The sequence below is a fragment of the Girardinichthys multiradiatus genome, chromosome X (assembly GCF_021462225.1).
Source record: "Girardinichthys multiradiatus isolate DD_20200921_A chromosome X, DD_fGirMul_XY1, whole genome shotgun sequence".
In the NCBI taxonomy this organism is placed as follows: domain Eukaryota; kingdom Metazoa; phylum Chordata; class Actinopteri; order Cyprinodontiformes; family Goodeidae; genus Girardinichthys; species Girardinichthys multiradiatus.
In genome coordinates, this window is record NC_061817.1 from 25779963 (window position 1) to 25807706 (window position 27744).

At 39.7% G+C, this 27744-nt stretch overlaps 4 protein-coding genes across 8 annotated transcripts; 3 read left to right on the plus strand and 1 right to left on the minus strand.

Annotated features, from left to right (window-relative positions):
• Positions 1-549: 549 nt before the first annotated feature.
• Positions 550-4442, plus strand: LOC124863453 (E3 ubiquitin-protein ligase TRIM39-like). The gene is made up of 8 exons (XM_047357826.1): positions 550-894; positions 1177-1261; positions 1557-1829; positions 2961-3038; positions 3120-3356; positions 3439-3565; positions 3654-3680; positions 3792-4442. The coding sequence occupies exons 2-8, from the start codon at positions 1223-1225 to the stop codon at positions 4334-4336; spliced, it is 1326 nt and encodes a 441-aa protein (XP_047213782.1). The 5' UTR covers positions 550-894; positions 1177-1222; the 3' UTR covers positions 4337-4442.
• Positions 4443-4684: 242 nt separating this feature from the next.
• Positions 4685-7004, plus strand: LOC124863456 (claudin-4-like). Its single transcript, XM_047357829.1, has 2 exons — positions 4685-4949; positions 5874-7004. Exon 2 carries the CDS (start codon positions 6057-6059, stop codon positions 6702-6704), a length of 648 nt encoding a protein of 215 aa, XP_047213785.1. The 5' UTR covers positions 4685-4949; positions 5874-6056; the 3' UTR covers positions 6705-7004.
• A 2085-nt stretch (positions 7005-9089) lies between these two features.
• On the plus strand, positions 9090-22176 carry LOC124863195 (hepatocyte growth factor-regulated tyrosine kinase substrate-like). Of its 5 annotated transcripts, none has more exons than XM_047357479.1 (20): positions 9090-9243; positions 10998-11082; positions 11225-11300; positions 11733-11825; positions 12493-12616; positions 13112-13164; positions 13311-13379; positions 13512-13636; positions 14271-14382; positions 15469-15567; positions 15660-15755; positions 15885-15923; positions 16036-16200; positions 16288-16501; positions 16579-16751; positions 16833-16973; positions 17060-17243; positions 17493-17623; positions 17716-17898; positions 21011-22176. In XM_047357479.1, the coding sequence occupies exons 1-20, from the start codon at positions 9207-9209 to the stop codon at positions 21119-21121; spliced, it is 2310 nt and encodes a 769-aa protein (XP_047213435.1). In that variant the 5' UTR covers positions 9090-9206; the 3' UTR covers positions 21122-22176. The 5 variants fall into 5 exon arrangements, with proteins under 5 accessions (XP_047213435.1, XP_047213436.1, XP_047213439.1 ...); XM_047357480.1 differs by having other exon boundaries at positions 16291-16501; XM_047357483.1 differs by having other exon boundaries at positions 14298-14382.
• On the minus strand, positions 22013-27551 carry LOC124863196 (methyltransferase-like 26 B). Its single transcript, XM_047357485.1, has 7 exons — positions 27451-27551; positions 27155-27357; positions 26904-27066; positions 26759-26818; positions 23176-23243; positions 22853-22931; positions 22013-22769 (listed from the first exon to the last, which is right to left on the minus strand). Exons 2-7 carry the CDS (start codon positions 27352-27354, stop codon positions 22722-22724), a joined length of 618 nt encoding a protein of 205 aa, XP_047213441.1. The 5' UTR covers positions 27355-27357; positions 27451-27551; the 3' UTR covers positions 22013-22721.
• Between the last annotated feature and the right edge of the window lie 193 nt (positions 27552-27744).

Sequence of the window (27744 nt, forward strand, 5' to 3'; positions counted from 1 at the left end):
GCAAAAAACAAATAATGAATTTGTGGAAAACTACTTCATACCCACCGTGGAGGATGTGATGCTGTGGGCGTGTTTCTCTTCCAAAGCCCCTTTGAACCATGTGTGGATGGCATTGTGAACTCTTTGAAATACTCAGACATTTTAAAAGAAATTTCATTGTGTCTTCCAGCCAATTAACAATCCAAAACATAATGATCCAAACATAGAGGTATGTACATATCTGGACATAGGGATGTGTCCAGTTTTGCAGAGAGATCTGGACAATCTAGACAGACTGTGTAAAGAGGAATAGCCTTGGGGTATTCTCCAAATATATGGCTATACATTGGTGCTCTGATGCTGGTAAGTTTAGTCAAAACAATTATTTCTTAATATTTCTGTAATAAGAATGAGAACATGTACACAAATTAGGTGTTAGATTTTTCAATTTGCTTTTTAAAGTGAGACTATCTGACTGGAATAATAGGTACATTTCTTTTAAGGATTTTCACACATCAGGCTGTCTTTTTTATTTTGATATACTACTTCAAGGATCAAGTGGTAGTATCTAAATTTAAAACATCATAGCCAATAAAAAGTATCAATTAACCTAACATAAAAAAATACACTGTTTGTAGATGATTAGTGAACACCGCACGTGGCACCACCTTCCCTCCCTTGTCATGAAACGAGTTAGGGAATGGCTCAGTAACATAAAGGTGTTACTGGAGGTGGAGTTAAAGCTTGCTCATGTTTGCCATTCTCTAAAAAAGCACTGCCCATTTTCCATGATAACACTCATAGCTGAGCACACCCATTTAGAACAAACAGGTGCCTTCTTTCTTATTATTACCTGAATAAAACAAACTTTTCTATGTGGACAAGTTTTTTTATGGAAAAGATTAAGCGAGGGAGGTAAGACTACATTTATATCGTGTATTTTAAAAGTGATTTTGTTTTAACTAAAATGTGTACTTTATGATCCTCTGTCAGTCCTTCTAGCTTTTTATGAACCTCTTACATAACTAGAGATTACTTTCTTCATGTTAGCACACTGAAGTAAAACTCAGGAACAAAAGCACTCAAAGAAGATTAAAACACTATTAAGAGTCTAAAAGTTTCAGTTTTGTGAAAAGACGAATATCTCTGTCTGGTAGTGACCTGTTTGACTACATACTTTTCTGCTTGTGTTCTTAGTTAATCTATCTCCCCAAGATCACAGAGAACGTAAATACCATCGGCAATGACGATGAGCACCCAGGAGGAGAAGACATTCAGCGGGGTTTGTTTCAGCTCAATACATAAAACCACAAATTATGTTCTTTCTCAAGAACGCCTACAAACTTAGGAATGGGATGTCTTGCTTGCTCATCTTGAAATGCTGCAAAGCATGTTGCCATTTCTGACTAAATGCTTCTGATTCTTTTAGAGCTCTACCAAAAGAAAAAATACTTTAGGGTAATTATATAGCTTGAAAAGGAAGAGTTATGGAGGCATGTAGTGTAACCAAAGTACAGTAGTGAAAATAAATGATGGACTTTTGTACCTTATTTCTCATGTTTTATTATTCTTTGCAGATGATGGGCTCTACCCTCTGCCTCCTACCCGAGAAGCACTTTTTGTGCCTTCTTTGCAGAGACATCTTCACCAACCCAGTGACCATACCATGTGGACACAGCTTCTGCCTGTCCTGTCTCACTCAATTCTGGACTCGACACCAGTCCAAATACTGCCCCGACTGTAGAAGATTATTTGTCAACAAGCCTGACCTCAGTGTCAACCGTGTTTTGGCAGATGTTTCTGAAAATTACAGAACAGCGCGGCCTCAGAAACCACTGGACGAAGAGACGGTAGGTTTTTGATTATGTCACACACTGATTACCCCAAAAAGTCGAGTGTATAGAGATGTGAAAAATACTTGTCCCATCAAAGGTTTCTTGTGTTTCTGCTTTATTTGTCACACAGTATGCCTGTTTATAGTCATGGTACAACATCTCAGCTGGTTTTAAGCCTGGACTTTGATTATGGCATTTAAGAACGTTTATTTTGTTTTTTTGAGCCATTCAGAGGAAGACTTGCTGATGTTGTAAGATTTATTGTCCTGCTGAACCACCTACTTGGATATTCTGTATTACGATTTTAGACTCATGAGATTCAAGTTTCCAACAATTATGGGAAGTAATCCAGGTCCTAAAGCAGCAAAGCAGCCTCAGATCATTATACTACCACACCAGGTTTGGCTGTTGGTATGATATTCTTTCTCTGAAATGCTGTGTTATTTTTCTGCCAGGTGTATCAGGACTATCACCTCAAAAAAAGTTCTACTTCTGTCTCGTCAGTCTGTCTTGTCAGACTATCTGATGTTTTTTTGGCTGGGCCTTTGTCTTCTTCTTGGTCAGCAATGGTTTTGCCTGAGAACTTATAAATGGATGCCATGTTCGACCAGTCTCTTTTGTAAATTGTTACTGTACTGTATGAACACTGACCTTAGCTGAAGCGAGTGATGCTTGCAGCATTTTATATGTTCTAGGTTCTTTTCAGACTAAAAAATGATTTTTTAGGCTTTGCAGGCTGATAAATGGCAGTTAACTTATTTCTTATGTACTTGAATTTCTTTAGATCAGGGTATGATGTGTTTCGTTTTTAGATCTTTTAGCCTAATTTATGTTGTCAGACAGGTTCTAATCAAGCCTTGGTGTGACTAGAAATTAAACCTATAGAATTTGGTTAATCCAAGTTACTTCATGATTTAGGTGGGCAATTTTTTACATAGGGTGAGGTTGGCTTGGATACCTCTTAATAAATGAATCCATTATTTAAAAACTGCATTTTGTTTTAACTCAGATTAACGTTGTCTGACATAAAAAAATTTTAATGAGAATTTATGTGCAATAAAAAAAGCCCAACCTGAGGAGATCCTTAAAGAGGGCAAATACGTTTTTACACCCTTACTTGCTGAGGTTAGTGTTGTATGTATACAGGTGATAGACGTTCAACATATGATCCAGGACAGACTGCAGAAGATAGAGAGGCTAAAATATTCTCTGGATGTCCAAAAGGTGAGTTAAAAATGAACATGGGAAACATGGGTTCAATATTCTCATAAATATTGATAAGACCTTGATGTTTTTTTTAACCAGAGTTCTTACCTGCGTGAGGTGCGCGAGAGTCAAACGATCTTTTCAGCCCTTGTATGTGCTATGGAGAAGACTCACAAAGCTGTTGTCTCTGCAATTGAGGATAAACAAAAGAAGGAAGAGCAACGAGTGCAGATGCTGATAAAAGACATCATGAAAGAGATTGAGCAGCTGAAGAACCACATGAATCAACCCGACCCTCAGGTTGATGAAAGTGACAAACTGAAGCAGGTTGTCTTAGTAAGTGTCAACAAGTGAAACATGATGATGGAGTGGTGTTATTGTCATCCCCTGGTGAGCATTGTTTCTTTTTTTCTTGTAGCCCTCTGAGATGAAGGACTGGTCCAGGGTTTGCATTGAAACAGACCCTTGCATCGGCGTCACAAGAAGAGCGATGTCAGACATCTTGGAAAAAATTAAATTAGAAGTCAACAGGCTCTCCAAGGCTGGTGAGTGATTTTAACTTTGGATTTGCATTATATGTAATTGCTGGGCATCAATTCACTAGCAGTAATGGTTATTTTTATCATTCTCCAGAACTAAGGAGACTAGAGAAGTATACAGGTAAGGCCTTGTTGATGATGCAACAAAAATAGAAAATATAAAGGTTTTAATCACATGAGCTGACCATGGTGTTTCAATTATTCTTTGCTTTTCCACGGTCTTCCTTTTCAGTGGAGGTGAACCTAAGTGGAAAGACAGCCCACCCCTTCCTTTCTGTCTCAGAAGACCGGAAACAAGTGAGGCATACCGACAAGCTTCAGGAGGTCCCAGATCATCCCACGCGCTTTGACCGTGTGGCCAATGTGCTGGCTAAGGAAGCCTTCAGCAGTGGGAGGTGCTACTGGCAGGTGGAGGTCGGCAACAAGATTGAGTGGAACCTGGGCATTGCCAGGCAGTCCATAAACAGGAAAGGCAAGTTCACTGTCTGCCCAGCCAATGGTTTCTGGACTTTGAGCCTGAAGGCTGGAGGCCAGTATGTTGCCAACACCTCTCCCATCACCGTTGTGGCTCTGGAGCAGCAGCCTAGGAATGTGGCAGTGTTTTTGGATTACAACGAAGGCCGCGTGTCTTTCTACTGTGCCGAATCAGGAGTGCACATTTACACCTTCACGGATAGGTTTACAGACAGACTTCGTCCAATCTTCAGTCCTGGACATTTGCATGGGGGCAAAAATGCAGCCCCGCTGATCATAACTTCAAGTTTCTGCAGCATTTGAGCATCTGTGTTTGATGTCTCAGTATTTATCTGATTTTGTCAAATTATTTATCAAATAAAATGTATATTGGACAATCTTCAATAAACCACATATTATTCTTTGTAAATTATTAACTGATTCATTACACTTGAGAACTACAGTGAAACCTATAAAAGTAATAACAAAAAAGGTAAAATGTAAAAGTAAAGAGGAGGCTCTTGAATAAGAGAGGGATAAAAGGATGAATTTGTAGGGTTGGGACAGAGGGGGCACAGCCAAACAGCGAGGCATTGTGCTAATACACCAGGCACTGGGAGACACACAATGACACATCCGTGCACACACACAAGCTCGTGCTTCTTCCCACTGCCACACAGACTCTCGCTGGCATCTCTGGAGGGCAGCCCCATCTCCAGCCCAGTCTGGTCCCGTCCAGGGTGTTGGGAGCTGATCACGCCTGATCATTGCTGCAGTTCACCCATCCTCTGAGAGAGAGCCTCACAGCTCTGCTGCCTTCCTGCTGACTGCGCCTAACTCTCAGGTTAACTCCAGGCATCGTCTGCTGGAAGGAACAACAAAGAAGCAAACAAGCCTGTGGATCATCTCAAGGGGGAGAAGTGAGAAACCACTGGAGGTAAATATGCTTACTGATGTCCAAGAGATAACTACATGTTTAAAACCACAACAGTGCTTTATCTTTTCATTCTGATAGAAAAACTGACAATAAACCAGTACAATTGACTTTGAAAACTTTTCTCCACAAAAAGGACCTGTTTTATGTGATTTACTGATTTTATCAGTAGATCTTGTGGTGAAAGAGGTTAAGAAAAAGCAATCCAGGCCTTCCAGGAGGAGTTGGGTGCTCAACAGGAACATGTGTTCCTATGGCTTCTCATACAATGTTTTGCAATGGAAAGCCATTATTTTGATCTATTAGTCTTTTAGAAATACAATCTCTTTGCACAAAACCTTCTCATAAAATCTTCCATTTATGTTTTTTCTGGATACATGTCTCCATTTCTATATTTTGTGGATTTGAGCTTATCTTAAGTCAGTTTTGGTTAACCTAATTAACTTTTTTATTTTTTAAGAATATGTGTAAAATCAGTTGGGGTTTTTTTTGCATTCATCTAGGTCCTTGGAGTGAGACCCTTTGATGCTTTATAATGTTCTTTGATTGTGTCAAATGTTAGAGCAGTAATAAACATATGAAACCAGTTTTGTTGGCCCACTCTACGAGCGTCCCATGAAAGCTGCTTGTGTTCGGTTGTGTCCCTTCATGTTTTTCTGAGATTATCCACTCACCCGGCCAGGCGTATCTTGACACCCACATCTGTGTGTCAAAGAGGGCTATTCTCTGCAACGCTCCTTGGAATCTACTTAATATGGGCTTCTCTGTGTCTAAATATTTATGATAAATATATGCTTTACTAAACATTTCCCTAACATGAATACCCTGTAATGCCGTAAAAACATAGGATTTGCATTGTAATAGTATTGCTCTGTTAAATTGATTTCTAAAGCATCTACAGGTTTAACTTTGTTTTCTGAATTTTAGGATACCTGCTGTTGTGGAATCCAAGCTGATCTTATCAACATTGACACAGACGAAGAACCCAGACCTCAACATTTTACAGTAACACAAACTGTTCTCTGTCTTTGTGGGGCACTGATTTGACCCTCCGGATCATAGACTGATAGAAAACCAAAACAAGTCTATTTGATTCAAACACTTTTCATCATGGCAACCACAGGCATGCAGCTGATGGGCCTGATTCTGTCAATTGTTGGCTGGGTAGGTGGTGCAGTGGTCTGTGCCATCCCCCTGTGGAGGGTCACTGCTTTTATAGGCAACAACATTGTGACAGCTCAAATCATCTGGGAAGGCCTGTGGATGAATTGCATAGTGCAGAGCACAGGTCAAATCCAGTGTAAGGTGTATGATAGCTTGCTGGCTCTGCCCAGCGACATGCAGGCTGCCCGAGGCCTCACTGTGTTCTCCATCCTGCTCTGTGGTGTAGCTCTCACCATGGGGGTTCTTGGAGTCAAGTGCACCAAATGCATAGGGGTCAACAGTCTCAAGGCCCGCATCGCTCGCATTTCTGGGGCTTTGTTTGCCATTGCAGGGTTCCTTTACCTCGTCCCTGTTTGCTGGACTGCCCATTCCATCATCAGGGATTTCTATGACCCACACGTGGCGGCTCCACACAAGCGCGAGCTCGGCCCTGCCCTGTACATCGGCTGGGTGGCGTCAGCTTTGCTTCTGATCGGTGGTTCTCTGCTCTATGGAGGGTCCAGTCCCCCTGGCATTCCAGGCTCTCCCACCTTCAGCAGTGGAGAAAGCAGTCCCCGTAGGGCTCCTGCAACACAGGTCAAAGGTTACGTCTGAAAGCCCTCAAGCTCCTTAAATCCACCTCATCTGATGAGATTATGACTCATTTTTTGCCCCTCTTGAGTTCGCTCCTTTTCGTAATTATGCATAAAATGTTTCTCCAGTTTACGTTTTTCTTTAAAAAAGTTACATAAGGCCTTATAGAAAAAATTACATGTTTTTTATGATTTCATATCCAATTTTTTTTAACAACATTTTTTTCTGTCTGTCAGTCAAATACAATAAAAGTTGTATCCTCTAATGAGGAAAGTTGTGTGTGCACATTTTTACAAACATAAAATCTTTTAAAAACCTTGAGCTGTATGTGTTTAATAAGCATGTATTATAGTAGAACTACATTCACTGCGATATATTTTGAAGGAAAAACATATTTGACCGTATTACATAAACATCACTTGTGAAGAAGAAAAAAATAGAACAATAGGGGGTGTTTGTACATTTCCTTGAGGAGCCATATTGTTGAGAGAGTGTGTATTGTCTTTTCTTCCATCTCCTCTATCCTGTCTCAGCTACACTGTGACAGACAGGAACACGATTTACAGTGCAAAGAAATGTTTTGTAAAAAACAAAAAAACAGCAAACTAGGGATGGGGACAACACTTAAATTAGCCACACTCTGCTAATGTTTTGTCTTTTTTATAACAGTTGAAATAGAGTATGAATGTTTGAAATATAATAGATATTTCCACAGATTTATTAATTAAGGACATTTATCTACACTGAGAATTATTTTGTATTGTGTACTTTTTTTTCCATTAATGTCAGGTGTACCAGCGGAAATCTCTTTACTCATTAAATATAATAGTCGTTTTGGATGTTTCTCCTGAGTCATCGTGCACAGTCCATGCAAGGCAAATAAATGCCTTTTCTCTTTTTTTTTATAGAATTTCTAAGACGTTTTATTTGTATGTTCTGCGGTGAAGTCATCACCCCATCAGATTGTCTCCTTTCTCTTCCAAAACAGCAGAGGACCAAGCAACACAATGCCACATTATAGAACCATTATTCCACCAATGTAACAACGGCGGTCAGTGTTCCTAGTGCCAGGTGGTGACTCATACATGATCTAAGTACGGCTGTACCAGTGATGGTGGAGTAATACTGTGAATACAGTAAGTCTGCGCTATTTTAAAGTTCGACTGTAAAGGGTCAGAGTGGAACAAGTACACTATTTATATATTAAACAGTTGGTCCAGTTTCAAAATGACTTTAAGATTTGATGACAATGTAATTCTTAATAACAACAATGAAAAGATACCAGCCACCTTTTCAACAATAATTCAGTGGCAAAGTTTAAACAATGTAACTTCAGTGAGGTATTTGGGACAGGGCAACTTTGTACCAAGTCCACCCATAATCTTATAGTTAAACTGAATTGCTGTAGATCCATTTCATCACCGTGCCTGGCAACTGTATTTATACCTCCAGAACTCAACAAACCTCTTTGAATTTTATTTGGATTTTATGTGATAGAACATCACAAACTAGTGAATGAAGTGGAAGCATTCCACAAAGACCAGATTAGGGTAAAGGTAGGGTAACCCTAACCCGTTACTTCCCAACTGGGGTCTATATTATGTTGGTCTGTCGTATAAAATCTGAAAACAATATGTTAAAGTTTGTCGTTGCGACAAGACAAAGGAAAAAAGTTCAAGGGGTATGAAGATTTTGGCAAGACATGTAATATTACGTGCAGCACACCAGTATTTGATATGTTTAATTGAGTTTAAGGGAAAAAATTATACAAATAGCGAAACAATTCAAAAGAAGAAACCAGTTAAACCAGTTAACTTAAATGTAAAAGTGTTTTTTGAATGTGTCCCATTTCTTAGAAGTAAAAGTGCTTTGTTGTTGTATAAAATTCATATCTGGAGTTTAAATATGTGCTCAATGACAAGTCAAAATGTTCCTTTTGTAAAAAGTCTTAAATAAGAATTTTGTGCCCCAAATCTAATTTCAGTGGTAAACTACTGCTGTTGAAATATATTGAAATCCAACACTGTGGTTAAATTTGCTGTCTCTGACTAAACACATAAATGGTTTGTTTTGTTATACCTCTAACCACTCCTAGCAGTGGTGTTCCAGGTTCCTAAGGCACATTGTTGAAGGTCACGAGAAATAAGATTTTCATGGGTGAGTTAATCTTGTATGTATCAGCACTAATATTCCAGCTGGTAGAGACCACTTCATATAATGTTGGCTAATTAACAGTAATATTTAGCATTACAATATATTTCATATGGTATTTGTAAAATGGTGATCACCAGTTTACTGTAAATATTCAGGTTTGGAGTTACCTTGTAATTTCATCCTTTCGTCACTAGGGGGAGACGCCCCACGTCTGTCTCCGTGAGAAGAAGCAGGAAGAGTTGTGACTAAAACACAGCTGTACTCCGTGGCTAAGAGATAAGCTAACAGGCTAACCTCAGCGGTGAAAATATCAGGATCCGCTGGTTATACGAATTACTTCGTCGGACACTGTTAGAATCATAATTAACAATGGGTAAAGGAGGAGGCACTTTTGAGAGGCTTCTCGGTAAGTTAACACCAAATTCCTTTAATAGTTATCAGCTTTTATCCAACGGTCAGTCAAAAAGTGCGATGATTTTTGCGGCATATTGTTTTGATAGGGATGTGGCTCTTAGGCCAGCTAGCTCCTTTTAGCTTGCGAAGGCCCAGGCAGAGTCGTTTATTTTATCAAAACGACTGGAGAAGTTTACCAATACAGTTTATTTGGTCTATTTAAACGCTTTGTGTCCGAGTCGCAAAAACTGTAGTTAAGGTAAAGCCGACTGGCGACTGGATTGAGATGCGTTTGTGTCTGCTTAACGAAAACATTTACATAAGGTACTGGTTAAATCATTAGCGACACTTGCTGTATAGTTCTTGACATATCCAAAAAAAGGGGGGAAATCCGAGGAGCAAATTGTAACGTTGTCATTAATGTGGGTGTTTTAAAGGGCAGTGTTTGGTTTAGAGATTACAAAAGGTTGATTAGGTAGCTGCCAGACTGATATAATTACAAAAGGAAGATGTAAACAGTATTTATAGACTCCCTTCTAATTGTAGTAGACAGCTGAAGGTAATATCACATGAATAAGAATCATCCAGCTCTAGATCCATTTATGTTAAAGTATTAAAAAGTCACATGGAGTTGAAAAAGGTTTTCTGTGATTAAATCAGATTGAGAAATTGAAATGATCTAGCTCCAAATTCATAATTTTAGTTAAAACTGACGAGAAAGCTCTATGTAACTTATCACCAGGCCTCTTGAGGTGACATAACCACCACCCCGAAGGAAAAAAGAAACAAAAATATAACCTGTTAATATTGTCTCACCATTTTATTTCCACTACATCAGTCTTACTTTAGACGCAAAAAATAGAAGTTTACAACCCATAAGCTTGTATAATTAAACATCTTAAAGCAAAAAAAACAAACATATGCCTTGATATTATGCCATAGATGCTTTTCTTTTCCGCATAAACCCAGCCAGGGTATAACCTAGCCAACCCTAACCCCAAATTTAATACACCGCAAGTAACAAAACGGTATTAGTCCAATGTTGAACCACAGGGTTCAACAGTGAGTCAAAACGACGCAACCCTACAGTGCTATGATAGGAGGCCTCGTATTGTTGTTGTTGTTTTTTTTTTTTATCTAAAATTTCATAATCTACACTATTTCCATTAGCTGTGGCTGAGATCCTCATTCAGACCAGTTGGCTTTAAGTAAATAGGAAAAATTATGACACCTGATCAAAAATAACTGGGCAACCCACCGGTACACAGGTAGATATTATTAGCGGAGTCACATAGACACATTTCCTGATGACAAACTATAAGTAAATCATAAGGGTGGGTATGAAATGTCCTTACTACTGGTGCTAATTGGTGCATGGTCTGTGCTAAGGCTAACTTCTCCAGTGGTGTTAGAGGTCTCTCTCACATGGAAAACAAAGGTTAAAATGTCTTCCAATGAGAAAAACACTGAAAAACAATGGCTGCGTCGCAGGGATGCAGATAGAAAGCCACTGTACTCCAGAAATGTTGGTGCTAATCTGGAGCTTCTAAAGATGAGCTAAAGATCTGCTTGGGAAGATTAATTTGGGAGCAAATGAGACCAAAGTAAAAGTGTGAAGTTTGGATTCTAAAGGAATGCTAGAGAACAGCTGTCCCATCAACTAAATCTTTTAAATAATGTTTGTCATAAACCAACACAACAGCCCTGTCGAACTTTGTTCTTCAATCTTGTGTACATTTAATAATAAATAATGTTTGCTGCTTGCAGATAAAGCAACCAGTCAGCTGCTTCTGGAGACTGACTGGGAATCTATTCTTCAGATCTGTGATCTCATTCGGCAAGGAGACACACAGTAAGTCATTCAGTCAGATCTTCTGTACTATCAAAGCCTGTTAATTTGACAGTTAAATGTGTACAGATGTAATGTTGAATCTACACTCTTTAACACCTTTAGTCTTCATTGAACCATACTTTTCTTTTTTTTCTTCCCTAAGAGCTAAATATGCTATTGCTGCCATTAAGAAGAAACTGATTGACAAAAATCCCCACGTGGCTCTCTATGGATTTGAGGTAAGATATTTTAAGGGGAATAATGAGTAGAAATCTTAAAGTTTTTAAAATTTCCATTTTGATTAAATCAAATTAACTGGAAACTGCTTAGTATATGTTTTGTGTTTTTGTTTACCAGCGGTTTGTGAATGGATTTGTAATAATGTTAATTCTCTTATAACTATGTACTTTTCATCAATCGTCAGGTTTATTTGCATTTCTGTAACTATTTTAAATTGTGAGCAAGCAGTAACATAAAGTCTCCATGTGTTTGTCAGCTGCTATACTCTAAAGTCATGAAGTGAAATGTAAAAAAAAAAATAGCAATTTTTGAGGGTTTAAATAAAAAAAAATGCGAATGGGAGGCCATGCTGTATATAATTTCTTTGGCATTTTCTGACATTGTTTGCATTGTAGGGGCCACAGTGTAATTGATTGTGTGTCTCTCTTCAGGTCCTAGAGTCGGTGGTGAAGAACTGTGGGCAGACGGTGCACGATGAGGTCGCAAGTAAACAAACTATGGAAGAACTGAAGGATCTCTTTAAGGTGGTCGTATTTTGAATTTTTAGAAAATGTAAATCTCTTCTATCCAGTCAGTTATCTTTCAGTCAGTGAGTTTTCACTTAGCCGTAAACTTTTAGTTAAGGGAAATATAGAGTTTAAAATATATTTGTTTCTTTGTGGTGATATTCCATTTTACCAAAGGTGAGTTTGTTTTCATAATATGCATTTTCTTGGAGTCAAGCTGGTTGTCACCATATAACCTCATAATGACCATTTTAACTAAATAATATTTCAGTGCAATTTTGCATTAAATCTCCATTCTCATTAAAAAAAATCTATATAAGAATTTGTTTAGGAAATTGGGACAGTGTTCTCTCGCATTTTGCACGCTCTTATTTGATTCAATCAGTGCTCCTTGCTCTCTAGTTGGCAGTTGTGTTACAGCATGAGCCACTAGTATTTGATTAGCTCCCACCGTGTCATGTGACACTAAACATGACGGGCATTCTTGTTACGACTTCCTGCTGAGGTAATTGTCTTGTGACATGAGTGTTTTCACATCACAAAACCAGCAGGAGAATGTATGTCTCACTCCTTACTGAATGCTGTTGAATTCCTTTTGTCTGTTATGTGACAAGAAAGATAGTTTTCATTTCAAAAATAGCCATCTTTAATTGTGTAAAAGCTTTTTCTTGACTGTTACTATCAGAAGCAGACAGAACCAAATGTCAGAAACAAGATTCTGTACCTGATCCAAGCCTGGGCCCACGCCTTCCGCAATGAACCCAAATACAAGGTGGTTCAAGATACCTATCAGATCTTGAAAGTGGAAGGTAAGTGTTCAAAGCTGTTTTCATAGGCACTATCAACTAGGGCTGGGCAGTTATTGTATCGTTTATTGTGAAAAATGTCTTATGATAAGAATTTGGAATTATCCCAACAACCATACATTTTAATTAACGATGTTTAAAAACAGGATGTATTATTGGGATTGTTAGTTTTACTCTTTTCTCCTATTCCTCCTAGCCTATTTCAAAATGGAGGTCATTTTTAAGAGCAGTATTTGTGTTTGTGGCACTGTGTTTGCTGTGATATGCAGCCACAGCCTATCAGTTATCTGAAAAAGACTAAAAAGAAGTTATAAATATTTTTTTATGATCACTTTTTTCATTATCACAAAAGTACCACACAATATCATGATTAAGTCCTTATCGCCCCCCCAGACTCTCAACCTGAAATTAAATGTAAGAATATTCTATGTTCTTGAATTACACACATTTTATACTCTAAACCACTTTTTGTGTTTTTTTTTTTTCCCCCCTCTAAAGGTCATGTATTTCCCGAGTTTAAGGAGAGTGATGCCATGTTTGCAGCAGAGAGAGTGAGATTTTATCTTGTTTTTCTTGCTAATAAAGAGTTCCTATTAATGGACTGAGCCAAAGACATAAAAAAGAGGATAGTGGTTAACTCAAGTCTCGTAGATTTGTTGTTTCACCTGATCTAATACCTACCATTTGCCTTCTGTAGGCCCCTGACTGGGTTGATGCTGAGGAGTGCCACAGGTGCAGAGTTCAGTTTGGCGTTATGACCAGAAAGGTAGGCTGGGCTTCCTTCTAACAGGGGAACATGTAAGATTTTATGGTTTTCCTTCTTTCATCGAAGCGGTTTGTGTGGATTGAATGCTTAAAGCTGAGGATTGACCTGGATTTCTGCTCCTTGCTTTTCCAGCACCATTGTCGTGCCTGTGGGCAGATTTTCTGTGGGAAGTGTTCGTCTAAGTACTCCACCATTCCAAAGTTTGGCATCGAGAAGGAAGTGCGTGTGTGTGAGCCCTGCTTTGAGCAGCTAAACAAGTGAGTCGCCCTGACAGAAGTGCAAGCGTCTCTATGAAAAGAATACTAAAGTATGGAGTAGGGAGCATCTCGCTGTAGAAAACCCTTCATTTTATCATCACTGTTACTTCTTTTTTTTCCCCCATAAACAAAGGGCACATTAATCTCTAAAAAAAGATATGAAAATGTAGGCAAATTTTATTTGCAGCTTCAGTTTGATCATAACCGCGTTTTCGGGGTTAACAACCAGCCATGTGTGTGAGTTGCTGGTAATATTTTCTAGATGTTTGAAGGTCACTGACTTTTTGCATTAGACCTATGTTTTAGTTTAAAAAAACATCATTTCTATGATGATATACCTCGTTTCATCAGTTTCAAAATAAACCTTTTGGTCTGGATTTTGTCTGGAGAAAATGTTTTAGTTGATAAATATTGACAATGTAGTGGTTCTGAGTTGAATAATGCCCATATAGTCATGCCTCCACATTGCCAGAATTGAACTGTTATCTGTAAGTTAATAATTATGTAAATGTGTCCACCTCATACTCATTTTTTGCATGTTTTGTGTCTGGAGAGTTCCAGGTGTTTTTTCAGCAGCATGGTCTTCTCTGATTTACGAAGTTGTTTGTCCTCCCTGATCCCTTTTCCTCACCAGCCACCCCTCCCTCTCTCCTCCACTTAGGAAAGCTGAAGGAAAAGCCCCCTCCTCAGGCCCAGCAGACCTGCCCCCTGAGTACCTGACCAGCCCGCTGTCCCAACAGTCTCAGGTCATTTCTTACCTTCAAACATGTACAGTTGTGGCCATATTTATTGCCACCTCTGGGAACTATGTATAAGATCCCTAAAATAGATAAATCTCTTATTATAGTAGCATTATCTTAAGCTTAAAAATTGCATTTGAGTAGATTTATTCAGTGGAGAAATTATAATTAGAAATAATTGTATTTAACAAAATGGCACATTGCGCAGTTGTTGGCAACTTTATTCACTGTAAAATAAATAAATAGATTGATTTTAAGACTAATTAAATGGTTTTTTAAAGCTTTAAGTGGGCTTAGTTCAAAGTACTTGTTGCTTCTGATGTCCGATCACCAAGTCTCTAAAAACCATTTGACCTTGCCGACTTGTCTTCAGGTTGTTTGGGGGGCATACTGGCCTCCTAAACAATCAATGGTGAGTTAATGGTACAACAGGAAAAAATAAGCTTTTTCTGTCCTACCATCACAAATGTAAATGTTTGGGGTTTGCTTACTGCAGCCACATATTTTGGTGAGATGAGACAAAGATTTAGCTTTTTAGCAACCTTAACAAAGGGTGGGTCTGGATGAATGTGTGGAAAACCACCTCATGCTTGCTGTTGAGTATGCTGGAGATTCTCTGGTGTTTTGGGCCCATTTCTCTTCCAGAGGCTATGGGAGTTTATTGTAAATCCCACAGAAAACCAGTGAGGTCACCTGAAGAGGGCATAAGGACGAAGAGAGCTGAAGATCCCTCTTTATGCTTCACTCTCGAGAAATGTTGTAGGACCAATATAAGTGCAATCCTGTTGGCAAAGGGAGTTTTTCCAAAGAAGTAGTACCAGTAATTGTGCTACCAGTTGTTTCTGTTAAATGTTTCTTAACCGAGTATTTTTTTATTTTTTTTGGAGAAATAAATAAATGTACTTAAATTAACGGTTGGATTTTTCCAAATCGCTTGGTGTGAGGTTATGATACAGCAGTAAAATATGTATTTGTTTTAAGGCTTTTTTCACGTTTACCAGGGCTAGGTGCATTCTGTGACTGTCTTTCTAAAACCTTGGAGTTTTCAGTCTCTTATCTTTAGGTCCTTTTCTTGTTTCTGTATCTGACCAGATTCCCCCAAAGAAAGACGAGACTGCTCTGCAGGAGGAGGAAGAGCTGCAGCTGGCCATTGCTCTTTCCCAGAGTGAGGCAGAAGAGAAGGAGCGGATGGTGGGTTAGAGTTATGTAGCTGAATATATGCCTCCTTTCACGTTAGTTTATCTGAGGAGAAAACTGACTCAGAGTTCATTGGTCGCTTGCAGAGACAGAAGAACTCGTACTCGATGTATCCCAAAGCTGATCCTACCCCAGTGACTTCCTCAGCACCCCCAGTCAGCAACCTTTACACTTCTCCAGTGGTAAGACCTGATGCATCTTTATATGAAACAAAACATCTGGTTCAATAAAAAGTTTTTAAAGCATATCTTTTCCAATATTTTATAAATCTGTGTTGTTATGGATCACTTGTAAACATTTGTGCATTGCAGAACTCCTCTGCTCCGTCTGCTGAAGAAGTAGACCCTGAGGTACTTTTCGCACATTGCTTTGAATTTGAATTAGTTTATTATTAATAATAATATTATTATTATAAGAGATAGTAATGCCTTACTTTTACATTCTTATGTCTTGTAATTCCAGTTGGCCCGCTACCTGAATAGAACTTACTGGGAAAAGAAGCAGGAAGATGCTCGGAAGAGTCCCACCCCCTCAGCCCCTGCCCCTGTCTCAATGGCTGAGCCCCTTCCACCAATCAGCCAGCCTGTTGAAAGTCACCTGCCTGTCCAGCCTGTCAACATAGTTGAGGTATGTCCAAACCTGCAGAGACATCAAGACACACTATCAGCTGACAAGGAGCTGTTGCTCACGTCTTCACTATAACCCCTTCTCCAGCAGCCTTACCAGAACGGTGAGTCCGAGGAGAACCATGAGCAGTTTCTCAAGGCCCTGCAGAACGCTGTTACTACTTTCCTGAACCGCATGAAGAGCAACCACATGCGTGGGCGCAGCATTACCAACGACAGCGCCGTGCTGTCGCTCTTCCAATCCATCAACAACATGCACCCTCAGCTGTTGGACATCCTAAACCAGCTGGATGAAAAGCGACGTGAGTTTGTGCTTTGTGCATGCCTTTCTGTGTTCTCATGTCCAGTCCCTGAACTATGATGTCCTGGATGTTGTCAGTGTACTACGAGGGACTGCAGGACAAGCTGGCACAAGTGCGCGATGCTCGAGCTGCCCTCAACGCGCTTCGTGACGAACACAGAGAGAAGCTGCGCAGAGCTGCGGAGGAGGCAGAGAGACAAAGGCAGATCCAGCTTGCACAGAAGTTAGAGATCATGAGGCAGAAAAAACAGGTAACATTTTTTTTTTCCACTAAGCCTAGATGTGTTGTCATAGTGTTTATTACCTTTCTAACATGTTTATGTGACTAACAGGAATACCTGGAGATGCAGAGACAGCTGGCCATTCAGCGCCTCCAGGAGCAGGAGAAGGAGAGGCAGATGCGTTTGGAGCAGCAGAAGCACACAATCCAAATGAGAGCTCAGATGCCTGCTTTCTCTCTGCCCTACGCCCAGGTACACATTGTATCAGTCCACTGAAATGAGACTTCTCTTGAAAAAGAAATCCACACTCTTTAAAAAATATTTCATGACTTATGCAGATGCAGTCTCTGCCTCCTAATGTTGCTGGAGGGGTGGTATACCAGCCTGGTGGTCCACCCAGCTACCCAGGCACTTTCAGTCCTGCTGGTTCTGTGGAGGGCTCACCTATGCACAACATGTATATGAATCAGCCGGGGCAGACTGCGCCAGGCCAGTACCAGGCTATGCCCCCTTCTGCCACAGGTAAGGAAGACTTAAAATCTCTAGTTTTATTAGGAAATCCATTTTATGTTGAGTGTGTTCCCAGTTAATTAATGAAGACATTATGTCATGAAATTAGATTGGAAAGATCAAGACTTTTTTTATTTTGAAAAGTCTCTGATCTTTATTCTTAAAGGTTAACTGGATTTTTACATCACCTATATTTCTAGATGAAAATTAGTGTAATCAACAAGTTTAAACATTTGATTGTGACTGTTATTTTCCCCCCAGATCCCAATATGGTTAATGCATACATGTATCAGGCTCCAGGTGTCAATGGACAGCCTCCTCCAGGCCAGGCCCCACCCACAACTAGCCCACAGTACTCCAACTATCAGCCCACACCCACTCAGGCCTACCAGGTGTGAATGCCCATATCTGATTGTCCGATCATTTAAAACTAAAACCGGTCTATTTAAAGCTATAACTCTTAACTGTTCTATGTTGTGTGCAGAATGTGGTCTCTCAAGCCCAAAGTATACCCCCCATGTCGCAGGCAGCCCCCACCAATGGGATGGCTTACATGAGTTACCCACCATACAACATGCAGAACATGATCTCAGCCTTGCCCGGACAGGACCCCAACATGCCCCCCCAACAGCCCTACATGCCGGGACAGCAGCCCATGTACCAGCAGGTCAGTTAAATATTGGTGTATTCCATAAATTATTTGCTTCACTAAAGGTTCAGAAACTGTAATATTGTAGTAATGCTTTTGTGATTATTTTTTTTTATTACATGATCAACACATACAGGTCTTTGCTGTATATCACACTTCTCCTAAACAAGCTGTATTTAATGCAGTGATGGCTTTTAACTTTGTGTAACCTCACAGTAATTTACTTGAAATGTTCTAGAAGCACTTCTTCAGGTCGTTGGTATCCTCTGGGTCTATGCCTGATCAGCTCCTCCAGGAAATGAAGCGGGCATTAAGTAATTATCCGGACCCCATTGTGGGCCGACGGTGGCTCAAATACGACTCTAGTGTAAAACTTTTTGGGTGGTTAGTATGACTAGAAAGAGCTGTTTATTTACCATAATGATGGTGTCACCTGGGTATTCAAGTTGCTGTGGATAAAGATGCAGCCATAGGGGTGGAGAATGAGTAGGGGGCTCAGCATGGAAAGCTACAGTTTAGGGTGAGAGCTGACGTGATGTAAGGCCTTGTCCAACCTGTTGAGTTGTTCAAACAGGAAGTTCCCTCATCAGAGACAAATGGTGGGACACTCCCTGCTGTTGGCATGGCCTCTCCCATGTCAGAGGATTACGTTGAACGCAGAGAAAAAGAATGTAAACAGCAGCTTATACTAACGGCATCTGCTGGTAAAGATAGGTCAGAGCAGTGTAAATGTATCTTTTTAGAAGTAATCATATTTTGTCATGTTAAAACATAGACATCATTGCGTTTTCTGGGTGCAGACGGGATTTTATGTGGTAGACGTAAAGCAGGGCCTAATTGTGAAAAAGGAAGGGACTTTTTTTTTTTTTATAAATAAAAATCTAAAGTGCATTTGCTTATAGGCCCCTCTGGGTCAGTGATTTGTAGAACCACCAACTGTTTCACTGTATGTCTTTATCAACATTGCTCATTTAGAGACTGATGTTTTAGCTCATTCTTCTTTTAAAGAGTCTGATTGGATTTAGGGTGTCTTTGTACATACTTATTTTAGTCTTTCTATTGTACCACTGTCTGTATTTTCCAATCATTTTCATGCTGCAAGGTGAACCAATGTCTTTTCACCTTTGCACTTGTGCAGCACAGGTTGACTCTGTAGGCATTTGATTCCAATGGATTTCATTTAGGGGCGCTACTTTAGGCAAGGCATCAGAGCTATGATGGGATGATTGCGTGCTAACCCAGACCAGTTTCACAAGTCATTTTGTCAAGATGGGATTTACTGCTGCTAGATGGTAGCCCCTTACGTTGCTTATGGCCTTTTTAGGCAGAGTAACTATGATGTTGGACCCTAAGGAAAGTCAGGAGATTGTGCATTTTAACCTTAAGTATGTGGTTGCTGCAGACTAGCAGAATAATATACAGGTCCTTCTCAAAATATTAGCATATTGTGATAAAGTTCATTATTTTCCATAATGTCATGATGAAAATTTAACATTCATATATTTTAGATTCATTGCACACTAACTGAAATATTTCAGGTCTTTTATTGTCTTAATACGGATGATTTTGGCATACAGCTCATGAAAACCCAAAATTCCTATCTCACAAAATTAGCATATTTCATCCGACCAATAAAAGAAAAGTGTTTTTAATACAAAAAACGTCAACCTTCAAATAATCATGTACAGTTATGCACTCAATACGTGGTCCGGAATCCTTTGGCAGAAATGACTGCTTCAATGCGGCGTGGCATGGAGGCAATCAGCCTGTGGCACTGCTGAGGTCTTATGGAGGCCCAGGATGCTTCGATAGCGGCCTTTAGCTCATCCAGAGTGTTGGGTCTTGAGTCTCTCAACGTTCTCTTCACAATATCCCACAGATTCTCTATGGGGTTCAGGTCAGGAGAGTTGGCAGGCCAATTGAGCACAGTGATACCATGGTCAGTAAACCATTTACCAGTGGTTTTGGCACTGTGAGCAGGTGCCAGGTCGTGCTGAAAAATGAAATCTTCATCTCCATAAAGCTTTTCAGCAGATGGAAGCATGAAGTGCTCCAAAATCTCCTGATAGCTAGCTGCATTGACCCTGCCCTTGATAAAACACAGTGGACCAACACCAGCAGCTGACACGGCACCCAGACCATCACTGACTGTGGGTACTTGACACTGGACTTCTGGCATTTTGGCATTTCCTTCTCCCCAGTCTTCCTCCAGACTCTGGCACCTTGATTTCCGAATGACATGCAGAATTTGCTTTCATCCGAAAAAAGTACTTTGGACCACTGAGCAACAGTCCAGTGCTGCTTCTCTGTAGCCCAGGTCAGGCGCTTCTGCCACTGTTTCTGGTTCAAAAGTGGCTTGACCTGGGGAATGCGGCACCTGTAGCCCATTTCCTGCACACGCCTGTGCACGGTGGCTCTGGATGTTTCTACTCCAGACTCAGTCCACTGCTTCCGCAGGTCCCCCAAGGTCTGGAATCGGCCCTTCTCCACAATCTTCCTCAGGGTCCGGTCACCTCTTCTCGTTGTGCAGCGTTTTCTGCCACACTTTTTCCTTCCCACAGACTTCCCACTGAGGTGCCTTGATACAGCACTCTGGGAACAACCTATTCGTTCAGAAATTTCTTTCTGTGTCTTACCCTCTTGCTTGAGGGTGTCAATAGTGGCCTTCTGGACAGCAGTCAGGTCGGCAGTCTTACCCATGATTGGGGTTTTGAGTGATGAACCAGGCTGGGAGTTTTAAAGGCCTCAGGAATCTTTTGCAGGTGTTTAGAGTTAACTCGTTGATTCAGATGATTAGGTTCATAGCTCGTTTAGAGACCCTTTTAATGATATGCTAATTTTGTGAGATAGGAATTTTGGGTTTTCATGAGCTGTATGCCAAAATCATCCGTATTAAGACAATAAAAGACCTGAAATATTTCAGTTAGTGTGCAATGAATATAAAATATATGAATGTTAAATTTTCATCATGACATTATGGAAAATAATTAACTTTATCACAATATGCTAATATTTTGAGAAGGACCTGTAGCTCACTCATTTGACTTCCATTCAGAGTCTGCAGGTTATTTTAGGATAGCTCTTCAGTAATCTTCCTATTTTTTACCTTTTGCATTTCCACCTTGTTTAGGTTGCTCCCCCTGGTGGCCCGCCGCCGCAGCAACAGCAGCCCCATGCACAACAGCAGGTGCCTCAAGCGGTTCCTGGCAGTGCAGAGGCACAGCTCATCTGCTTCGACTGAAAACTCCCACGCTGTGGAGTTTCACACACTACACCTTCTCTCTTCCTTTTAACACCCCTTTTCTTGACTTGGAGGATTCCCTTTGGAAAAACAGACTAAATTCCCACCTTCCACCTTGCTGTGATGTTGTGGCAAAGTGAAATATTGTGATAATGTTGCAGAACAATTGCTCTCCTTGCCTCTTCCCCTGCGAGGTGAGAGAATATGGGGGTAAAGCTGCTACGGAGAGCTCCAAAACCTTCATCTTTCAGCTGATTTGTATGTAGTATTTCTTTATCAAATAAATTACTGAAGCGCAAAAGTAGGCATTCAAGAAAATACTACTTAGAAGAGAAAATTAAGACACAACCCTCTTTTGTTTCATATTTTTCTAAAATAAATCATTTGCTTGTTGAGTTGAGATTATTTTCTGGAATGGAAGTGAAATATTTGACTTGTTTTGTCAGTGATTGAAGAAACATCTATATGTGGTGTGGATCTCATAAGAGAGGGCTGTTTTAGTAGTGAAAGCTGGCCATCTTCATCTGGCTCACAGCTCTTACCAGTTGGGGTTTTCCAGTTGTCCTTCTCATGGACACGAATTGGGAATTTATTTGTTGTGTGCAGTTTCGACTGTGTCTGAAAGTAGTTCCTAAAATCGGTTAATGCATTGAAGGGATTGTACACTGTAGAAATGTTGTCTAACCCTTGTTGAATTGTGGTTACAAAAAAAAAAAATACTAAGTCAGTCTGGAATCCCTTGACATGTTCTGAAGCAAGCATCGATTTAACCTAAAACCGACTGCAGCGGGCTAAATTCATGTTCATTCTGGTGTAATAATCACATTTAAATTGAGCTGTGGAGAAAGTTCAGATGGACACTCTTTCTCAAGTTTACTTGTTTTTTTTGTTTTTGTTTAGAAATGCTTATAGAATGAAAATGACATGCTGCATGTATGTATCACACTCTGTATCTTCAGTTTCTATGTGTGAACTTCTTTAACTCCATCGTGCTGATCTGTCTGACTTTAAAGTAATTTAAAATTATATTTAATAAACATCAGGTTCTTACTGTCTACATGTTTCAACTTTGTTTTATTTCCCACCTGGATTGATAATTTGCACAATTTTCATTGAAAATATCTGTAAATCAAAGAAATGTGTATAGTAAGGGCTCAATCCACAGATTTACTGACATGAACAAATGCATTTAATAATTTAAATGCATTATTAATAATAATACATTTAACAATACAAAAACAACTACCATGTTTTTGCAATATTTAAAATGAGGAAACAGGAAAAAAAAACGAGAGAATAATGATTTAAGGTGTCAACAGAAAACAGCATAAACTGGGACATTATGTGTCCAACCAAACTAAATCAATTCCATAAAATTCTCTCATAGTTGTAACATTTTAATCCTGCTTCTTAACCAAATTACCAAATTTATCTAAAAGATTAACTTTCAATTTTAATATTCTGTCTAAAGTTTGTAAGAAAAAGGTACATGATGGGGATTTTTTTGATGGTTGTCCTGTTGACCTGTTGATTTGGTGAATAATGGCCTTCTTGTTGTAACCAGTACTCTCCTGTAGTGCACACTTTACAGGGATAACCTTCAGAGTTTCCGAAAGAGGAGGCATTTGTAGTAGTCTTCCATCTCAATCTGAAAATAAAATTTCAGCAGCATACAAAATTATGTTGGTGAATGTTTGCACCGTAAACACCATGAGGCATGTTATTTCTCACCATTCTCTCCAAACGCAGCCCGTTTCCATAGGCCTGCTGTCTCAGCACATCAAGGTCTGGAAGACCCCACTCTGGATTCCTGTGCAACAGAATGAAGATTTACTCCACTTGGAAACTATGCACAATATGTTGTGTATATGGAAGGATCCGCATGTGACAAATAATTGAATTAAACAACTAAATTCCTCACAAGATCTTAAAAATCTGAACAGGAAAATAGAAATGAAGTCATGGCTCCGGCAGTCATTCTGAAAGTTTATAATGCCGTGTTGTTGCGCAGCTCCATTATGTACGTGTAAGCAATAGAAACGGTTTTCACTCACAGTTTCTTTAGTTCTTCATCCACAACTTCATTACAGCTTGGTGTAATGATGCCATTAACAGCATACATCTGAAAAATATTCAGCAATGTGTCATTTTTTAAAGCCTGTTTTAGGATTGTATTTTTTTGTTTTTACACCGTCTGTTCAAAGTTTAAATACACTCATACTCATAACATCAATATGAATTTTAAGGATTTAAATTGTTCTTTTTCCTGGGTTGAATGATCAAACAATAAACATTTTCATAATTTAAATAAAACGAATTGAGCGTGCAAGTTTTAATTTATTTAGGATTTTCTTTACAAAATTATACATTCAAGCTCAAATATATATACAGACAACCCCATTAATATTCGGTTAAACGTCTCTTGGAAAGTTGCACCTTGACCACATGCTTTTTATAGCCTTCAACAAGCTTTTGTTGTAATCAAAGCCAGGATTTATGTGCAGCTGCAATATAATTACATACATTGTAGAAAAACACACATAGCCTTCTTGTCTCACTGTCTTGCATTATATTAGCGATTTCATGCTTTAGGTCAGCTAGAATTACTAAAAGAGCCGGAATAATGGAAGAAATATTTTTGAACTTTCCTCAAATTCAGGAGAATATTACCTTTTAAACTGTATGACTTCGGTTAAATATTTCGGGTATCCTTTCACAAACATTTCACAATTGTTTGCTGGAATTATGACATATTCCTCCTGACAGTTTGTAGGCCACCTTGCTCATACACAAACCTTTGCAGCCCTTCCCTCCTTGTGCACAAGATTCTTGATCATAAACTTTGTTGAACTTGTATGTTGTGCTATTATTCCACCTTGAAAAATGACTGTTCAAATGTCCCATTAAAAGTTCAAAATTAATGCAACCTTCAAAGAATAAAAATAAAAGTCACAATCTGACCGTAACTCTACAGACACATCTCAAAAAATTTGAATATTGTAAAAAGTTCAGTAATTTTTGGCACTCGTTTCAGAAAGTAAAACTCTTATATATATTATTACACATAGAGTGAAATATTTTTCCAGCTTTTATATTTGTACTTTTGATGATTACAGGTCCTTCTCAAAATATTAGCATATTGTGATAAAGTTCATTATTTTCCATAATGTCATGATGAAAATTTAACATTCATATATTTTAGATTCATTGCACACTAACTGAAATATTTCAGGTCTTTTATTGTCTTAATACGGATGATTTTGGCATACAGCTCATGAAAACCCAAAATTCCTATCTCACAAAATTAGCATATTTCATCCGACCAATAAAAGAAAAGTGTTTTTAATACAAAAAACGTCAACCTTCAAATAATCATGTACAGTTATGCACTCAATACTTGGTCGGGAATCCTTTTGCAGAAATGACTGCTTCAATGCGGCGTGGCATGGAGGCAATCAGCTTGTGGCACTGCTGAGGTCTTATGGAGGCCCAGGATGCTTCGATAGCGGCCTTTAGCTCATCCAGAGTGTTGGGTCTTGAGTCTCTCAACGTTCTCTTCACAATATCCCACAGATTCTCTATGGGGTTCAGGTCAGGAGAGTTGGCAGGCCAATTGAGCACAGTGATACCATGGTCAGTAAACCATTTACCAGTGGTTTTGGCACTGTGAGAAGGTGCCAGGTCGTGCTGAAAAATGAAATCTTCATCTCCATAAAGCTTTTCAGCAGATGGAAGCATGAAGTGCTCCAAAATCTCCTGATAGCTAGCTGCATTGACCCTGCCCTTGATAAAACACAGTGGACCAACACCAGCAGCTGACACGGCACCCCAGACCATCACTGACTGTGGGTACTTGACACTGGACTTCTGGCATTTTGGCATTTCCTTCTCCCCAGTCTTCCTCCAGACTCTGGCACCTTGATTTCCGAATGACATGCAGAATTTGCTTTCATCCGAAAAAAGTACTTTGGACCACTGAGCAACAGTCCAGTGCTGCTTCTCTGTAGCCCAGGTCAGGCGCTTCTGCCACTGTTTCTGGTTCAAAAGTGGCTTGACCTGGGGAATGCGGCACCTGTAGCCCATTTCCTGCACACGCCTGTGCACGGTGGCTCTGGATGTTTCTACTCCAGACTCAGTCCACTGCTTCCGCAGGTCCCCCGAGGTCTGGAATCGGCCCTTCTCCCACAATCTTCCTCAGGGTCCGGTCACCTCTTCTCGTTGTGCAGCGTTTTCTGCCACACTTTTTCCTTCCCACAGACTTCCCACTGAGGTGCCTTGATACAGCACTCTGGGAACAGCCTATTCGTTCAGAAATGTCTTTCTGTGTCTTACCCTCTTGCTTGAGGGTGTCAATAGTGGCCTTCTGGACAGCAGTCAGGTCGGCAGTCTTACCCATGATTGGGGTTTTGAGTGATGAACCAGGCTGGGAGTTTTAAAGGCCTCAGGAATCTTTTGCAGGTGTTTAGAGTTAACTCGTTGATTCAGATGATTAGGTTCATAGCTCGTTTAGAGACCCTTTTAATGATATGCTAATTTTGTGAGATAGGAATTTTGGGTTTTCATGAGCTGTATGCCAAAATCATCCATATTAAGACAATAAAAGACCTGAAATATTTCAGTTAGTGTGCAATGAATCTAAAATATATGAATGTTACATTTTCATCATTACATTATGGAAAATAATGAACTTTATCACAATATGCTAATATTTTGAGAAGGACCTGTATGTCTTACAAATAATAAATCCCCAAAATTTGAATATTACATATTTTAAACAGTAATGTCAGGCTTCTGAAAAGTCTGTTCATTCATATGCACTCAATAACTAGTTGGGGCTCCTTTTGCATGAATTTGCATGAATCAACCTGTGGGTCTGCTGAGGTGTAATAGAAGCCCAAGTTGCTTTGACAGAGGCCTTCAGATCATCTGTATTGTTGGATCGGGAGTCTCCCATCTTCTTGACAATACTCCATAGATTCTCTATGGTGTTCAGATCAGGCCAGTTTGCTGGCCAATCAAGCACAGTAACACCATGGTCATGAAGCAGTTTTGGTACCTTTGGCACAGTGGGCAGGTGCCAGGTCCTGCAGGAAAATGATATTAGCATCTCCATAAAGCTTAACAGCAGAAGGCGACATGAAGCGCTCAAGAATGTTCTTATAGATGGCTAGGTGACTGTGGACTTCAGAAAACACAGTGGACCAGAACCAGCAGATGACATGGCACCCCAAATTATCACTGACTGTGGAAACCTCACTCTGGACTTCAAGCAAAGTGGATTCTTCCTCCAGACTCTGGGACATTGATTTCCAAACAAAATGCAAACTCTACTTTCATCTGAAAAGAGAACTTTGGCCTCACTGAGCAGCAGTACAGTTATTTTTCTCATTAGCCATCACGACACTTTTAGCCCATGCATAATCTCTCTTCATTTTCTATTAGCTATAATCATCAAAATTACAAACAATAAAGGCTTGAAATATTTCAACTCAATATGGAATAAATCTATATACTATATAAGAGTTTCATTTTCTGTGACAAAAAATATAAAACTTTTTTAAGATACTGTAATTTTTTGCAATGTACTTGCATGTTCTACTTGGTGATGATGTACATACCATGTGGTTTACTACATACCCCGTATGTCATTAGAAGGCCATTTGGTTTGAGGATCTGCCCTGCTCCACTAAAAACACCCTTGGAGAAATGTTGGCAGGCAAAATGCTTGTTAATGCCTGAGCTACTGAAGCCAGTGTCTTCAGTTGGTTTTTTAGATACCTACTTGTGCTGTTTTGAAAGAGCTGTACTGCAGCAGGTTAATGGCGATAATAACATCACAGGAGTTACGTGAAACACCTGCCCATTTGTCCCAAGGTTCGCTGGCATCCAGCAGGACAGGCTGCAGCACAGTTTTCACATGGGTGGCAGCTATATATGCCTTTATGCTGAAAATGAATGCACATCACATAATTTCACTGTTTACAGCAGATGAATTGAAAAAAGTTGCAAAACATATTTTAGTGAGAGACAAACCTGTCTCGGCACTCCTCTTTGATGTCCGATGGCTGCCAAGTAACAAAGGGTAACTTCTGTGCAAACCTTATGACATGCTGTCCCGTTCCAGAGCCAATCTCTAAGGCAAACAGCTGCTTGTGAGACTGGTCCTCCAGCACATCTTCAAGCACCTCACAGAGACCCTCCCAGTTCCTCTCTGCCTGAGGAGACAGCAGCATGGTCTGAAAGAGAGAGAGAACAATGTGTCAAATCATTATTTTATGAATAATCATTAACAAATTAATTTATCTCTTCTACCAAAGGATACCTCTCACCTTCTCTTGTGCTGGGTTACAGAGTCTAACAAAGAGGTGACATATTTGTGTAAGGTGGATGTAGGGTGGGTGACTGTCACAGCAGATGGGTCCACAGATTACCTGGTTAAGAGGATTCACTCTGCGCTCCACCCCTGTGCGGTGAAGCTAGGGCATAAACGCACTCTGAGGATAAATAACATAAATACTTTAAAGGTGTGTTTTGCTAATGTTTTTTACATTAAACAGTTCTATCATTAATTTGGTGCATGCTTTTATTCAGACATGATTTTTACCCCTTACACCATGGTGACA

Bases quoted from the DNA above. Each gene is read 5' to 3' on its own strand.
- LOC124863195 (XM_047357479.1), top strand. From the start codon at position 9,207: ATGGGTAAAGGAGGAGGCACTTTTGAGAGGCTTCTCG. The intron at 13,165-13,310 runs GTGAGATTTTAT...TGCCTTCTGTAG, and splicing joins CCATGTTTGCAGCAGAGAGA to GCCCCTGACTGGGTTGATGC. The intron at 16,752-16,832 runs GTAACATTTTTT...TGTGACTAACAG, and splicing joins TCATGAGGCAGAAAAAACAG to GAATACCTGGAGATGCAGAG.
- LOC124863456 (XM_047357829.1), top strand. From the start codon at position 6,057: ATGGCAACCACAGGCATGCAGCTGATGGGCCTGATTCTGTCAATTGTT.
- LOC124863453 (XM_047357826.1), top strand. From the start codon at position 1,223: ATGACGATGAGCACCCAGGAGGAGAAGACATTCAGCGGG. The intron at 1,262-1,556 runs GTTTGTTTCAGC...TATTCTTTGCAG, and splicing joins AGGAGAAGACATTCAGCGGG to ATGATGGGCTCTACCCTCTG. The intron at 3,039-3,119 runs GTGAGTTAAAAA...TTTTTTAACCAG, and splicing joins ATTCTCTGGATGTCCAAAAG to AGTTCTTACCTGCGTGAGGT.
- LOC124863196 (XM_047357485.1), bottom strand. From the start codon at position 27,354: ATGCTGCTGTCTCCTCAGGCAGAGAGGAACTGGGAGGGTCTCTGTGAG. The intron at 26,819-26,903 runs GTAGGTATCTAA...CATTTCTCCAAG, and splicing joins GCTCTTTCAAAACAGCACAA to GGTGTTTTTAGTGGAGCAGG. The intron at 23,244-26,758 runs GTATGTAGTAAA...AATATTTTTCAG, and splicing joins GCCTTCTAATGACATACGGG to ATGTATGCTGTTAATGGCAT.